The 17,164-nt window shown below is 37.7% G+C and overlaps 1 protein-coding gene across 1 annotated transcript in view; it reads right to left on the bottom strand.

Moving 5' to 3' along the window:
* LOC145677611 (uncharacterized) overlaps positions 1-17,164 on the bottom strand; it is a 69,984-nt gene that overhangs the window by 27,499 nt on the left and 25,321 nt on the right. The window contains exon 3 of the mRNA XM_081748065.1: positions 16,656-16,714. Coding sequence (XP_081604191.1) covers positions 16,656-16,714 — 59 coding nt within the window. The remainder of the gene's footprint in view (positions 1-16,655; positions 16,715-17,164) is intronic.

Raw genomic sequence — 17,164 nt, 5'->3', positions numbered from 1 at the left:
CACGTTTGTGGGTTATCACGTTTCACTCCCGTATATTATTTGTATTATATTCAGACCTAAATTCCCCATTCATTACTCAAAAAGATTATACTGCATAAGCAACTTTATATATATATATATATATATATATATATATATATATATATATATATATATATATATATATATAAGTTTATAAATGTTTGTTTTGTGATTTTTTGTAGTTGTTATTATTGTTTTTATTTAATTGCAATCAAAGAAAAATTCTAAATATTGTTTCGTTTCAATGTTTACTATTGATAAAATACATCGAAATGCCGTACTTTTTGTGTGGGGGGAGGGGGGTCAGACCCCACGAGAGACATTTAGTGAAATGAGAAGTCTCTTTGGTATTTATTTATGTATAAATGAGTCTGAGCCAAAGTGGACTCAAATAATTCGTATCTTTATTCACTTTTCTTACTAATATGCAAATTAAGTCGTTGTATTTCTTTAATTTGGACCAATAAAAGTTGCTGTTAACTAACTCGAACTAAATTAGTTCTTCTGTACTCCGTAGTACTTTGAAATTGTCCATATGTAATTCTGTATAATGGTTTCACTTGTGCAACTGTTTATCTTTTTGTCCTTCTGAAATGACTCTTGACAGTTATATTAAAAAGCATGTAAAGATCAGTACAACGTATTTTTATCAGGATTCCTTCGTGAGTGAGTCGGCAGACGTATCGCATTTGTGGTCAATTAGTCCTGGTTCCGAGTTCAAATGGAGGACAATTTCTCTCGGATGTAACTCGAGAAACGATTTTTATTCCGCTTTAAGCTTATGTGATCCCTTCCAGCATAACCCGGTAGTTGCATAATAACATCAAGGCGAAACAAACTTATTTCTGTCCATATATGATATGAATATATAGAACAAATTATTTAAACGAAAAGAACCTGGTTTAAACAAAAAAAAAAAACGGTTTTTTTTGTTTTTTCAATAAAAACCATGGTTTTTGCCAACCCTGATTTGTACTTCTTGCTTATTATAGGGAGCAGGGAGGGGACAAAGTTAGCCAATTTTTGGAGTTTCAGTTTTTTGACGTAAATTACGTTTATTTTTACAACAAACATCAATAGCTCAGTCCTTAATTAAGCTAGAAAGGTGATTTGGTACCAAAGTATTTTTGAGAGATAAAGCTTTCCGTCACTTGCATTTTATGTATATACGGGGTACGTATGTACGGCCGAGAGAGGGAGGATGAAGTTTTTTTTATCATTTTTTTTCATCAGGTTTTGGCGGGTATTCCTCCCCTCTGTGTGGTACATCCATAAAAATTGGTATGTGAAGCAATGAAGTAGTCTCCTACATGATAGTAACCTGTATGTGTACTTGTTGTTTATAGAGGAAGAGGGGGTCAAATTTGGTTAATTTACATTTATTTTCGGGACGATCCCGTATAACACAAGATATATTTCACTGAAGTGGTCTAGAAGCATAATTCTTGTTCGTATACATGATGTGTGCAGCAAAAATGATTTGCATATGGACGTGGTACTATAGTGGGGGAGGGGAGAGAATGTCTAATTCAATGAATGTTTTTCTGCGCATATTTTTTTTTTTAAATATTTCCTACATAAAACGAATTCATTACGCAATGGCAGCAATGGCTACCATTTCTTATATTATTGTCACAAGTATGCGGCCTACACATTAGCATCATTTTGTCAGCACAGGTAACTGCAAGGGTTGCCAGGGCCCCGCAAAGTCAATATTTTCATATTTTTAATGATTTTTTTATGTCTGTTCTTTTTCTACGAATACGGCGGGAATTTCACGCATATTATCTCGTTGGAATTTGTGGTATATAAGCTTTTCAATGGTGTATATCTCATGAAATGTTCAAATACTTCACTTGAACTTCTGTTGGTTTAGTTATAAGCACACTGATGTGCAGAATTTCGTTCAGTAATTGCTGCTGTGATAAGAATATAACTCTGCTTGTAATTTACTCCATGCACAAACCCTGCGGACGATGGGTTGTTTGTTAGAAAATTAAATTAGCTTCTTCAATCTGATATTTTAGTTGTTTTAAACATGTCCAACCAGCATCGAAAAAAAACACGTTTAAAACAATTTGTTTAAAACGTTTAAAACAAACTGAATAAAACAACAGCCCTCGTTTTAAACATGTTTTAAACACTTGTTTTAAACATTTTGTTTTAAACATATCAACCCTGCTGAAATGTACGTTCAACTCAAATCAAATCTATCAGTTTAAATATAATGTGGTTTCTGCCCTTCTTTCCAGGGGGTAACCAAAGGAAAAACAGGGAGGGAATGAAAATGAAATGAAATCTTTAAGTTTTACGTCCCACTGTTATGCCGGTTAGGCTAGGCGATGATGAGAAATGAATGAAATGGTGGAATGAAGAAAGTGGGAGGAAACGGGAGAACCCCAAGAAAACCCACGAGCACGGTGTTTGTCCACCACAAAGGCCACACGGCGCGAGCTGGGATCGAACCAGGGACCTCAAAGCACCGGAAGTGAACGCTCTACCACTGAGCCACCGCGCTCCCGGGAGGGAAAGAAGTAAGAACAAGAGAAAAATGAACAAGTAACAGTGTGAGAATTTGGTTTTTGTTCCAGTGTACCCAACGTAAAAACTTAAGTTTGAATATTTGCATTTCTCCTTACCCTCCATTCCTCACTCATAATCTTTAGTAAGATTAATTAAATTTGAAAACAAAAAATGTTTAACTCTTTAGATTTGTCCAGCAGCAAGTAATTTTAGTTTTATTTTAGAATTGTAGTTTCATTTTAGAACGAACAATTTAGAATTTCGCATCCTGAGAACTATACTATCCCGCTAATCTCATCAGCACTGCGGGTAGTTTAATAAGTAATGGTATCCATGTCTTGGAATCAAAAATGGATGGATTACGTCTATCAACGAATTTTATCCTCTACATTCTGTCCAAAACTGATGGTGATCCATCAAGAAGTTCTTGAGATTTTCTCTCTCTTGGATGGAGACACAAAGTACATATATAAATAAGTTTTTGGTAAACTCTTTAATAAATTACATAAAAAATACAATCCGGTTTCATATAATTCAATACATTGTGGCGGGCCGGCGGTATGCGTTTGCGTAGACCGGCACCCACACAAGAGAGTTTTGTAATTTACCAAAATACTTCTATTTAGTCAACCAAAGTTTCTGCAAAACACCAACTATAACTCGAGCGGCAAAGTTATACTGGAAACAGGAACTCAGCTAACAAAACAGTCTGAAGAATCTTAGTATTACACGGTAGCGTTGGCCGTGGCCAAGACTTATCTTCTAATGGAAACAATGGAATCGTTATCCTGATTAAGATTTGATAACCAACAATCCTTTGGGATATCTCTTGAAACAAAACTCGACAAATATGTTCCGTGCAGTAAGCCTGCAGTTTATTGGCTCTAAGCAAATTACAAGAACCAGAGCCGGGGCGATAGTGTAAGTACTGTGTCTATATATAAAAGAGTTTTAACTTACGTGGCGACGTTCCAATAGGTAGTAAAAATAACTCACTAAAAATCACTGATAAACAAACAAACTTGACTGTAGCACTTTTCACAAAATAAAACAAAACTGCACTAGACTGGGAGGGCACGAATCAGTCCTAGTGGGTAGGTAGGTAAGAGGTATACTATTTGATCTACCGGTCTGCGAACAGACATCAAATAGGGTAGGCTACCAGAGGTTAGGAACAGGTTACCGTTTGATCTACCGGTCTGCGAACAGACATCAAACAGGGTAGGTGTAAAGGTTACCGTTTGATCTACCGGTCTGCTAGGCAGACATCAAACAAAGTTGGTTACCAGAAGGAATTAAGGTTACCGTTTGATCTACCGGTCTGCGAACAGACATCAAACAAGGAAGGTGTAAGGGTTTACCGTTTGATCTACCGGTCTGCGAACAGACATCAAACAGGGAGTAACTATTTGATTTACCGGTGCGTTTTAGGCCAGCTAAGCAATAAACTTAGAGTCTGTCAAAACACACATCAAATAGGGGTGCGACAGAACTTTAGCCGTCAACTTCCTAAGCTTGCCAGCAGTTTCTGGAGCGAGTCCGGGCTGAAGCGAAACTTGCGGAAGTAGATTGCCAAGTTCGGAAGGAGGTAACTTTAGCCGTCAGTTTCCTAAGCAGACCAGCAATTATGGGAGAACCCTGGCTGAACCGTCTTGCTTTCAGAAACAGATTGCCAAGTTACCGTGAGGATTAGGTAGGGTAGTACTTTGACCGTCAGTTTCCTAAGCCGACCAGCAATTATGGGAGAACCCTGGCTGAGCCATCGAGCTTTCGGAAACAGATTGCCAAGTACTGGGTAACCAAGGTAGTGAGGTAGGTAACCAAGAGATTGAGTAGGCAGGCCTCCGTAGAGGCAGAGAGGTCGAAGGCAGAGGGATGGACAACTAGAGACTTCTTCGTGATAAGTTCCTGAACTGAGACGTACCTAACGAATTGCGTACTCCTCGTAGTCTGCACGTCTCTGAGGGGTTCAGGAGAGGGACGTTGTCCGACGAGAGAGGCCAAAACATGCGTTTTTAAGGGCCTCGGTCGGAGGTGCAAGCGGCACCAATCTACGGTCTGTGTGCAAAATAGTAACGTGTGCAAACGTTGCACTAGGACCGTAAGGTCAGAGGTTGAGCATGCGTGGAGATCTAAAAAGTACCTAGGGCGGAGCCCGAGGGGGACCAGTATCCTGAAAAGAAAGATTATTGGCTTTGCACACGATTTCGGGTGCAGATGACCTCGGAAGAGTTCCACTCTGAGGGGTGGAGCGACTAACTATTGGAACGAGCCATGCCATTAACACCTAGATTGGCTAGAACAAGGTGCCTTGGGCGGAGCCAGGCAAAAGATAAGATTTTGTGTGTGCGCATGCGTGTGCGTGTGATGTGTAGTCCTTGAGTTTAGGTGTGTGAGCCCCTTTCTCTGGAAGAATGATATTACATCGAGATATTACAGAGAATGGTACAAATAGTATCTTAAACTATAAACATATACTAAACATAAAAGATTTCAAGTAATAAACTTGAAAGGTTTTATACATAATGAACTCAAGACCCTTCAACAGTTTATCTTACTTGTTTTCGACCAAAGACACACATATATATTTAATGTTCTGAAGAACGAAAAAGAATCTTCTTTCAGAAGCAAAAATGACATTTTAAAGATACACAAACTATATGGGTTTTCTTAACAGTATTCTACCACTAATAATAATAATCTAACTTGTTAAAAGACTACATCAATATAGAAAAAAAACTAAGCTTCTGTATCGAACCAGAAGGGGAGAATGTTTATCTTAACTGCTGTTGACCTACAGGTCAGAAAGGGGGAACTCGGTGAAGGCAGACAGGATGTCTGGTTTCCAGCTAGGAAAAAAAAGAACACTCAACACGAATTTGTATTTTAAAAGAAGTAAATGAAATACGAATTCTGTTGCAGTTTTTAAAAAAAATAAAAAAAAGAAATAATTATTCGCAAAAATAGTTTGCGAATTTGCGGCTCCACTACAGTCCTTCCTCCTAGGGAAAGAAAAATTTTAACTGTAAGGCAAAAATTTAGATTTTAACTGTAAGGCAAAAATTTTTCGTACTAACTACAAAGAAAAAAAAAATTCCAAAATTAAATTTTAACGATAGTTCCTAGACCTAGTAACTCTCTGATTGAGATGAGGTGAATCATCATCTTGTGGTTCCTCGTTAAAAGTTATTTCACCAGAAGCAGCTCGATAAGTAGCATTAAGAGCTGGACTATTTGATTGTACACCTGCAATGATTGTTGGCTTAAAACATATGGTTCTGATACAGTCTGAATTACACCATTTATTCCTATGTCTACAACAATTAAACTTAAAACTACAATACACACAAAGAAATATCAGAATAGTAAACATGATTATATAAGTCAAAATAGAATAAGAAAATACATGATTACTTTGTCTTATCTGCCATTCTTGTTCATTAATTAATTTTTCAACATCCTCAACACGATGGCTGGCATATTGTAAATCTGTAACTTTGTGTATGATATGATTTAACGGCAAAGTAAATTCCATATTCTTAATATTGATCTTTGAGTTTGAGAATATACAACAATCAATGCTATCATTTAGTAGTGGAAGCAAATCTTTACTTGTACTGTTACTTACATATATTTCCTGAGAACTGATTAAGGAATTTGGACCATAAGCTTTACAGTTTTTATCTAAAGTTAATTTTCCAGTTTTATGAATCAAAACAGTTTTCGACACATCATTTCCACAAACTATTGTTAATTTTTCTGGGAATGGCGAAGCAAATAGCCATTCATTATTATCTAATGAAATCCATAAAATATTTCTTAATTCTACTATACGTTTGTTACAATCTGCTGGAATTGATTTAACAAAATCAATAAGTTTTACTTCACAGTCTTCATTACTATGTGTAGGTTTTAACGGAAATGTTTGTTTGCAAACCCTTGAAAATGAAGTTAATTCCTTACAAGTATCAAACATATGTTCATCAATTTTACCATAATATTGTTTCGATACTTCAATAATCAAATACGGATTTTGAGGCTGTATAAAGAAATACTTATTGTCTTTAAGCTCAGTTGGAAATGGAATTAATTTATACATATTAAATCTTAAACCATCAGTCAAAGGTAAACTAATAACATAACCAAGAATTTTCTGATTGATGAAAACATCTAAATCTACAATTTTTAATAATGCATAACCTATTGAAGAGCCAGGTGGAATGGGTAATGACATGCCTTGTGGAATCACAGAGGCGCTTAATTTAAAATGTTCTAATATCTCTTTAGGAGTAATTACATGAGGAGATAAAATACCAGATTGAGCATTTAGAATGGATTGTAACAAAATTTCAAATGCGACATCTAATTCTTCTAACATAAGTGAAATAGAATGCAGATAATTATCCCATTCGACCTTCACTTCAAGTTCGTTTATCGAATGCATAAATGTTTGACTACGAGCATTAATTTCTCTTTTAACATCTTCTAAACCTTTTTGTAAAACTTGTTCATTATGTTCAATAGACAACACAGTATTATTAATAGTTTTCAAAGTGGCTTTTACAATAGTCATTGATTCTTTAGTTAATTTCAAAAAGTTTGACTGTTCATTTTCTAATTTACTAATTTGTTCTGTATAGTAAGTAGCATCTTGAGAATCTAAAGTACCAAACAAAATTTTCGATATTTCACCAACAAAATTAAATATTCCTCTTTTGTTTTTCACCTTGGTTTTGACAATTTGATTTATGACTGAATTAGTTTGCTCAACCTTGTGTAGTTTTCGGATAAGTACGTCTAATCGAGGTTCTCGACGAGAACGATCGGAATAGATAACTCTTGATTTGTATAGTTCGTTTGCTGTTCCCAAGTAGGTGGAGACACGGTGCAAAGTTTGTTCATAATCGGACAGATTAACAAAGGTCACAAGCTTCCATTGTCTGTTATATAAAACTGCTTCTCCTAAGAAGTCATAATATATACCAACAGTATTTGTTATTGTCTGAATTTGAGAGCTAGTGACATTTGCTGTCTGGATAATCGGAAGAATTACCGCCAAGCAAGCAAGCAACGAGAGAGGATGTCTCATGATGGCTGCGAACAAAAATGGAAACTACATTACCTACTAATAGTATCTACTAATAATATAACTTTAACCTATTAGCATGAACTACAAATGTTTTTCTTCGATTAGCAATAGTACAATTAACACCTTTAACTTTAACTACTTTGTATGGACCGATCCACTGTGAACCCAATTTCTTGGATCGTCCTCTTCTAACAGATTCGTCTTTAAGTAACACTTGATCGCCTTCTTTAAACAATTGTTCTCTATGAGAGGCGGTCTTATCATATTGTACTTTGTTTTTAACCTTAGCTTGTTTCAGTTTTGATCTAGCTAACTCGTAACTGTTCTGAAGCTTCTGCTTTAGGGTTTTGATGTAATCATCATACGCGTAATTAATGTCGGTAGATTGTTTCTGTAATATACCAGGGATGTTAGCCATCCGGCCAAACATCAACTCGTGTGGAGTATAGTTAGTTACTGAATGTGGAGTTGTATTGTAAGCAAAAGCAGCGTATGGCAACCAGACGTCCCAGTCCAGTTGGTTTTCAGACACATAATGCCTCAGATACTCAGCAAGAGATCTATGAACTCTTTCAACGAAGTTAGCTTGAGGGTGGAATGCACTAGTATGTAGTTTCTGAATCTGGAACATGCGACACATTTTCTTAAAGGTATCGCTCATAAAATTAGTACCTTGATCGGTTAAAATGGTTTGAGGTATACCGAAAACACAAACAAATTTCGTCACAAATGCTTCAGCTACGGTTTCTGCATCTTGTTGCTGTAGGGGAATGGTCACTAAATATTTCGATAATTCATCTTGGCATGTTAAGATGTATTTGTTTCCGAGAGAACTCTCAGGAAACGGCCCTACAAGATCTAAAGCACATTTCTCAAATACTACATCAGGAGTGGTGGTCAAAACCATAGGAAGTTTGACATTAGGTTGGGTGAGTTTGTTCTTTTGACACGACTCACATTTCTTTATGTATTCTTCGACATCGGTGTTTAGTCTTTTCCAAGATTTCGGATCGATATTGTTCAATTCTAAGTACGATTTGATTTTAGCTATAGTTCGATGAATACCTTGGTGTCCACCGGCAGGAAGGTTGTGAAACTCTTTCAGAATCCTACTTTTTGTTTCTTCGTCAAGGGTAGAAGGTTGACCTTCTGGATCGGGGTCTAAATATGCAATACGACTCAATGCATCAGCATTGGTATTACGGACACCTGCTTTATAAACAATCTTATAATTATATTCTTCTAACTTAATTCTCCATCTTAAAAGTCTACTACTAGGATCTTTTACACTAAACACCCAAAGCAAAGGTTTATGATCAGTCACAAAGGTGGTTTCCTTTCCAAAGATGTATGGGCGGAATAGTTTGGCAGCCCAAACTATCGCAAGTAATTCACGTTCGGTTGTGGAGTAATTTCTTTCGGCATTATTAAGTGTACGACTAGCGTAAGCGATTGGTTTGTCTTGGCCAATTTGGCCCTGAGACAAGATAGCTCCAATTGCGACTTCTGAGGCGTCACAGGTAATAATAAAGGGACGGCTCATGTCAGGATATTGAAGGAGAGGTGGTGATGTCAATTTTTCCTTCAAAGTTTGGAACGATAGTTCTTGTTTAGTTTCCCACTTGAATGGAACATCTTTCTTTAACATAAGAGTTAGAGGTTTGGCTATATTGCTATAGCCTTCAATAAATCTACGGTAATAAGAACTTAATCCTAAAAATCCACGCAATTGCTTGACATTTTTCGGATGCGGAAAATGTAACACTTTCTCAATTAAGCGAGGGTCTGGCTTCAGACCTTGATCTGTTATTTGATGTCCTAAATATGTTACTTCTTTTCTAAGAAATTCGCACTTATCAGGCTGAAGTTTGAGGTTGTAGGTTCGAAACCTATCAAATACAAGTTTCAATCTTGACATATGGTCCTTTAAGTCTCTACTATAGATACAACAATCGTCTAAATACGAAAAACACTTTAATCCTTGCAATCCGGATAGAACAATATTCATCATTCTCTGAAATGTTGCGGGAGCACCGCATAATCCAAAGCTCATGCGATTATACTCGTAATGACCATATGGTGTACTGAAGGCGGTCTTACTACGGTCTTCAGGTTTAATTCTAATCTGTTGGTACGAACTGGCTAAATCCAAGGTCGTAAAGTATTTCGATTGCCCTAACTGATCTAGTATTTCTGTAATATTCGGTAAAGGAAAGCTATCTCCAATAGTAATCTGATTAAGCCTACGAAAATCTAAACATATACGAATCTTAGGTTTGCCTGATGCGTCCATCTTTTTCGGCACTATTAATATCGGAAAATTCCAAGGACTCTTGCTTGGGGAAATTATACCTTCATCTAACATCTTATCGATTTGATTTTGTACTTCTGCCTTATGTACCTCGGGAATACGGTACGGTTTCTGAGTCACGACTGTACCTCGTTTGTCGGGATGAATGGGGATGCTATGTTGAATCACATCAGTATAGGAGAGTTTGTCTCCCTCTAAATAAAATAAATCATGATATTCTTCACAATGCGACAGTATTAACGCTTTCTCTTCTGGATTCAAATGGTCTAATCGCAAGTTCTGCCTAAGTAATTCTAAACGCGATTTTAATCCTTTAGTTTGACTTGCATTGTCAGATTTGCTCAATGCATAAACACTATGAGATTTTGTCATATCAAGAAGTGGTTCAAAATCTAAAGAGATTGGAGGAATTTGTACGTCTACCTCATTTTCAGTCAAATTCAAAATGCTAGTTACACATTTGTTATCGGATGCTTTAACTATAGCGTCTGGCAGGAATACACCGTCTGCCAAAGTACGTTTGAACAAAAATCCTATCCCATTATTTTCAGTCTTAACTTCAATTAGCTTTTCAGTACGTGCTGGGATCTTTACTTTAGTTCCTACATCAATTTTCAATTCAGCTTGTCCGTCATACGAAATTACACAATGATGTTCAAGAAGAAAATCTCTGCCTATTATGCCGGCTACATTAGGAGGTAATAAGTCACTACGCATTACATGAAAAGTATGAGTCACTCTATTCTTGCCTATTTCTAATCTAAGATCTAATGTACCTAAAGTATGGGCATGAAAATTATTGAATCCATGCACTGGGGTGGAGTCACATCTATGTATCTTTCTTAACATTGACTCACGTAAATGGCTATACTTAATAAGTGATAGATCTGAGCCTGAATCTAATAACATTTCGTAATTCTTATTTAAATCCATCATTCGTACTTTAATTTTACCCTTTTCATCGATTATACTCTTAGTGGAACATTCGCATAATTGTGCGTAACGTCCAATTGTATCAGACTTAACAGAATTTCGATCAGGTTTCTGAGGTGGGGACACCTTCGTACAATTATCACTCGTTTGTTCAGTGGAACAAAGGAAAATCTTCTTAACATTATCATTCTGATTTCTATTACTATCAACACGTTTCTCTAATTTAACTTTTGAGGAGTTGTGTTTCGATAAACAACATAAAGACTTATTCTTGCTACAAGATTTTGGCTTGGTGCTGTGGTCAGCACGGCATTTCTCTTTCAATTCACAATCATGCGTGTCAACGACGGGATGACGACGCGGTGAGACATTATTCGGTTTTGGTTGCGGAGAAAGTTTGCGCGGTGTACGGCGCTGGGGACACACATACACTGGGCGACGCGGAGAAGGGCTACGCGCTGGGCGATGTTGAGTGCGACGCGGAGAATGACTATGCGATCGGCGACGCTGAGTGCGACGCGGAGAATGAGTACACGCTGGGCGATGACACTGAGGATGGCGCGGAGAAGGATCTCGCGCTGGGCGACGCTGAATGCGACGCGGGGAACGGCTTCGCGTTTTGCGGCAACGAGAACTACGCGGGGAAGGACTGCGCGTTTGGCGGTGATGAGAACAACGCGGAGAACTCGTGTTCTTTCGGGTACAAACATGGATACGCTTCTTCGCACAAGTATGGGTACGCTTTTCACGACAATGATAGGAGTGTGTACAACGTAAAGCACAACAAGAATTGGAATCCTCAAATTTATCACTATTTTCACTACAATGTTTATCATGCGGTTCTTCATGCGAGTCTACTGAATGATCACAATCTTCTAAACAATGAACCTTTTTCTTAAAATTTCTACTATCCTTACGGGAATGAGAAGAGTTATGAGAATCTCTAGATTTACTTTCAGAATGCTTTTTCTGGGAAAATTTCCGATTTCCTTTCTTCTCTGACTTATGGTTATGATTTGAAGAACTTGCCCTATCTTCATTCTTAGAATCTAATGGCTTTCGTCTCTGAGACAATATGTGCGATTCTTCAACTAGAGCGAAATCTACTAATTGAGCGAAACTATCATCTTCTGTACTTTTACCACGAATTACTGTTTGAATGCGGGGATCGCTAATTCCCTGGACAAAAGATGCTTTTGTCAACTGATCAATAAGTGAATGAGCACCAGCTCTTTCAGTTTCACGACATATTTTCGAAGCAGCAGCTTTCAGATCAGCTCGAATTGTATCTAACTTGCTAGCCCATGAGCTAATACCCTCATTTTTGCCTTGCCTGGCAGAAAACAATAAACAAGCATAATAATCAATAGATCTATGTGTAGCATAATTCTCTTCTAAAATTGTCTTAACTGCTTCCCAAGTATCTACGTTCAATCTAACTAAAATACGATTTCTAGGTTCTCCTAAAATTTTCGACTTAATAAACTTCAATAATACAGGCTTATCACGGGGGTTAACTAACCCTTGAGCAATTTCACAACTATCAATAAATTGCCTCAACTTAGAACGATCTCCTGTAAATGGTTCTGCAATAACCTGAATTGCCTGAGAAACTTTAACATATTCTGGCTGTACGTTACTTCCGTCAGCTTCTGCCATGATTAAAATTCAAATTACGTTTCTATGTGGAAACAACAAATTAAATAAATGAATGAACCTCTTAGATTTGCGAAAACTCGAAGGTTTGAGCAATAATGGTTTCTGAGAGGAATTTCTCACTTAACCTAACTAAATCTAAATTTACGATGGGTTTATCACCTGTATGGGGCTTTAAATGCCTAATTTCAACACTAAAATGCACTGCACTTATTTAAACACTAATGAACTGAAATCACTAATGTGCGTTTGGCGTCACGATACAGTGAGCAGGATGTTTTGCTGATTGATGGCCAGTCAAACAACAAAAGCGTCCTTTTCCCTTTTTCGCTTCCGCCAAGGAGGATGGAATGAAAGTTAAACAGATGGAAAAACTTTCAGCACACAATAAATACCACACATGCAAAATGCACATGCACAAAACATAGTTCACTTAAATAACTTAAACTGGTATCAAAGTTTACGATGTCACAATTATTCCTGATATCCTAAGGCTGTGCAAAAAGTTCACGATATCCTAGGTTGTTCAAGATATCCTAAGTTGTTAAAGATATCCTAGATTGTTCAAGATATCCCACAAAGCTGACACCAAATTATGTGGCGGGCCGGCGGTATGCGTTTGCGTAGACCGGCACCCACACAAGAGAGTTTTGTAATTTACCAAAATACTTCTATTTAGTCAACCAAAGTTTCTGCAAAACACCAACTATAACTCGAGCGGCAAAGTTATACTGGAAACAGGAACTCAGCTAACAAAACAGTCTGAAGAATCTTAGTATTACACGGTAGCGTTGGCCGTGGCCAAGACTTATCTTCTAATGGAAACAATGGAATCGTTATCCTGATTAAGATTTGATAACCAACAATCCTTTGGGATATCTCTTGAAACAAAACTCGACAAATATGTTCCGTGCAGTAAGCCTGCAGTTTATTGGCTCTAAGCAAATTACAAGAACCAGAGCCGGGGCGATAGTGTAAGTACTGTGTCTATATATAAAAGAGTTTTAACTTACGTGGCGACGTTCCAATAGGTAGTAAAAATAACTCACTAAAAATCACTGATAAACAAACAAACTTGACTGTAGCACTTTTCACAAAATAAAACAAAACTGCACTAGACTGGGAGGGCACGAATCAGTCCTAGTGGGTAGGTAGGTAAGAGGTATACTATTTGATCTACCGGTCTGCGAACAGACATCAAATAGGGTAGGCTACCAGAGGTTAGGAACAGGTTACCGTTTGATCTACCGGTCTGCGAACAGACATCAAACAGGGTAGGTGTAAAGGTTACCGTTTGATCTACCGGTCTGCTAGGCAGACATCAAACAAAGTTGGTTACCAGAAGGAATTAAGGTTACCGTTTGATCTACCGGTCTGCGAACAGACATCAAACAAGGAAGGTGTAAGGGTTTACCGTTTGATCTACCGGTCTGCGAACAGACATCAAACAGGGAGTAACTATTTGATTTACCGGTGCGTTTTAGGCCAGCTAAGCAATAAACTTAGAGTCTGTCAAAACACACATCAAATAGGGGTGCGACAGAACTTTAGCCGTCAACTTCCTAAGCTTGCCAGCAGTTTCTGGAGCGAGTCCGGGCTGAAGCGAAACTTGCGGAAGTAGATTGCCAAGTTCGGAAGGAGGTAACTTTAGCCGTCAGTTTCCTAAGCAGACCAGCAATTATGGGAGAACCCTGGCTGAACCGTCTTGCTTTCAGAAACAGATTGCCAAGTTACCGTGAGGATTAGGTAGGGTAGTACTTTGACCGTCAGTTTCCTAAGCCGACCAGCAATTATGGGAGAACCCTGGCTGAGCCATCGAGCTTTCGGAAACAGATTGCCAAGTACTGGGTAACCAAGGTAGTGAGGTAGGTAACCAAGAGATTGAGTAGGCAGGCCTCCGTAGAGGCAGAGAGGTCGAAGGCAGAGGGATGGACAACTAGAGACTTCTTCGTGATAAGTTCCTGAACTGAGACGTACCTAACGAATTGCGTACTCCTCGTAGTCTGCACGTCTCTGAGGGGTTCAGGAGAGGGACGTTGTCCGACGAGAGAGGCCAAAACATGCGTTTTTAAGGGCCTCGGTCGGAGGTGCAAGCGGCACCAATCTACGGTCTGTGTGCAAAATAGTAACGTGTGCAAACGTTGCACTAGGACCGTAAGGTCAGAGGTTGAGCATGCGTGGAGATCTAAAAAGTACCTAGGGCGGAGCCCGAGGGGGACCAGTATCCTGAAAAGAAAGATTATTGGCTTTGCACACGATTTCGGGTGCAGATGACCTCGGAAGAGTTCCACTCTGAGGGGTGGAGCGACTAACTATTGGAACGAGCCATGCCATTAACACCTAGATTGGCTAGAACAAGGTGCCTTGGGCGGAGCCAGGCAAAAGATAAGATTTTGTGTGTGCGCATGCGTGTGCGTGTGATGTGTAGTCCTTGAGTTTAGGTGTGTGAGCCCCTTTCTCTGGAAGAATGATATTACATCGAGATATTACAGAGAATGGTACAAATAGTATCTTAAACTATAAACATATACTAAACATAAAAGATTTCAAGTAATAAACTTGAAAGGTTTTATACATAATGAACTCAAGACCCTTCAACAGTTTATCTTACTTGTTTTCGACCAAAGACACACATATATATTTAATGTTCTGAAGAACGAAAAAGAATCTTCTTTCAGAAGCAAAAATGACATTTTAAAGATACACAAACTATATGGGTTTTCTTAACAGTATTCTACCACTAATAATAATAATCTAACTTGTTAAAAGACTACATCAATATAGAAAAAAAACTAAGCTTCTGTATCGAACCAGAAGGGGAGAATGTTTATCTTAACTGCTGTTGACCTACAGGTCAGAAAGGGGGAACTCGGTGAAGGCAGACAGGATGTCTGGTTTCCAGCTAGGAAAAAAAAGAACACTCAACACGAATTTGTATTTTAAAAGAAGTAAATGAAATACGAATTCTGTTGCAGTTTTTAAAAAAAATAAAAAAAAGAAATAATTATTCGCAAAAATAGTTTGCGAATTTGCGGCTCCACTACAACATACATACATACATCTGGTGTGAATTATATTAAGAATTATTTATGTATTACTTGCTTTATAACATCACTTACATACTACACTACACAGCAAATGACTAATGGTTTTGCCATAAAACTGAAATTACTGCTAAACAGCAATGTGACAGCAGATGGAATCTCTCAGAATAGACAATGAAGCAGTTAACTCTAGTAACAACTTTGATAATTCTATGGGTTATTCAGAGATTTACCATTATTATTTCATGGAGTTGCGTAAATCACCTTGATACTCACAGCACCTTTACTTACAGAAGCTTTCTGAATAAGTGGCGACATAAGGCCTCAGAAAGCTATACGGTAGCTTTGGCATCTAGCTTCAGCAATTTATTGTACTCAAACTCCACAATAATTATTAATGTATTTCTAACTCCACGAAGAAAACTTTAAATGCTATGGTATGGGTCGGGCTGGGTTTTTATCGTTCCATGTCAATTCTTAAGGAAGAGGAGACATACAGCATAGGTTTACTTTCTATAAACCCATTTTCCATTTGCAAAGAGCGAACGTTCAACTAGTTCTACATATAAATCCATAGGCTAAAAACTAAAAAGATGGCGTAGGTTTATTAAGTACCTGTTAATTCCATTTACGAAACTCATTATTTTAAAAACTAAACACAGATATGTGTGTATGTTGACCACTGAGTTTCAGAGAATACGGTCAATTTACGCAGTATGTAATATGTGATAAAGTTGTGCATCTTTCGAGGAACATTTAAAATATGTCTATTGGATGAAAATCCTTTCACACATTTATCTCACTGTAATTTATTAAAACATTGCTATGCATCAACGATTTCCACAATTACTCTTACCAAGTCGAACTCAAAAAATGATTGTCAGTGTAGAATATACGCAGCCTCTTCTAAGCTCACATTACAAGTCATCCAACACGGTTTACAGCTTAATATAGTTTTGCAAAGATGATTTTTCTTCACATATAAAAACAACTTTTGTCCGTACCATACCAGTGCCAAAGTAATCCTTTCGTTATTTAAGAAATAAATACACACATATATATTTAAATATATACTTACGAAATACAAATGGGATCCCTCCTCGTATAGCCTTTTTGCCGTCGAATATTGCCTGTTTGCTGTAAGAACAAAAACACAAATAATTATTTCTGAAGAGTATATAAATCATCATTTATCAGTTTATGAAAAAAGAGAGGGAGAGAGACATGATTAACCTTATCAAATTCAGAGCTAGTCTTGCTGGATAGGTGCCAGACATTTCGTCCCCAGAACCCTTCTCCTACCCTTTCACAAACCAAGTACGAGGGGAGAGGGAGAAAAAGGGAAGGGTTTCAGACGGCGTCTGGCGAGGGTAGAAAAGCACATCTAGAGACTTCGGGAGGCAAAGGAACATTAGTGGCACAAAAAGCACGACACTTCCTCTATAACCGAGCGAGAGAATTTCTTAAGCTCTTCAAGAATGTCATTATCACACCATAGCTTCAGCAACGCATCCTTCCTCTCCAAATAAAGATTATTCTGTAATGTTGGATATGCTACTTTAACAGTTACAGAATTGTAAACATTGA

The sequence above is a fragment of the Thermobia domestica genome, chromosome 2 (assembly GCF_964235325.1).
Source record: "Thermobia domestica chromosome 2, izTheDome1.hap1.1, whole genome shotgun sequence".
In the NCBI taxonomy this organism is placed as follows: Eukaryota; Metazoa; Arthropoda; class Insecta; order Zygentoma; family Lepismatidae; genus Thermobia; species Thermobia domestica.
Note: the sequence above shows the minus strand (reverse complement) of the source record. Positions and strands in the feature narration are given on the sequence as shown.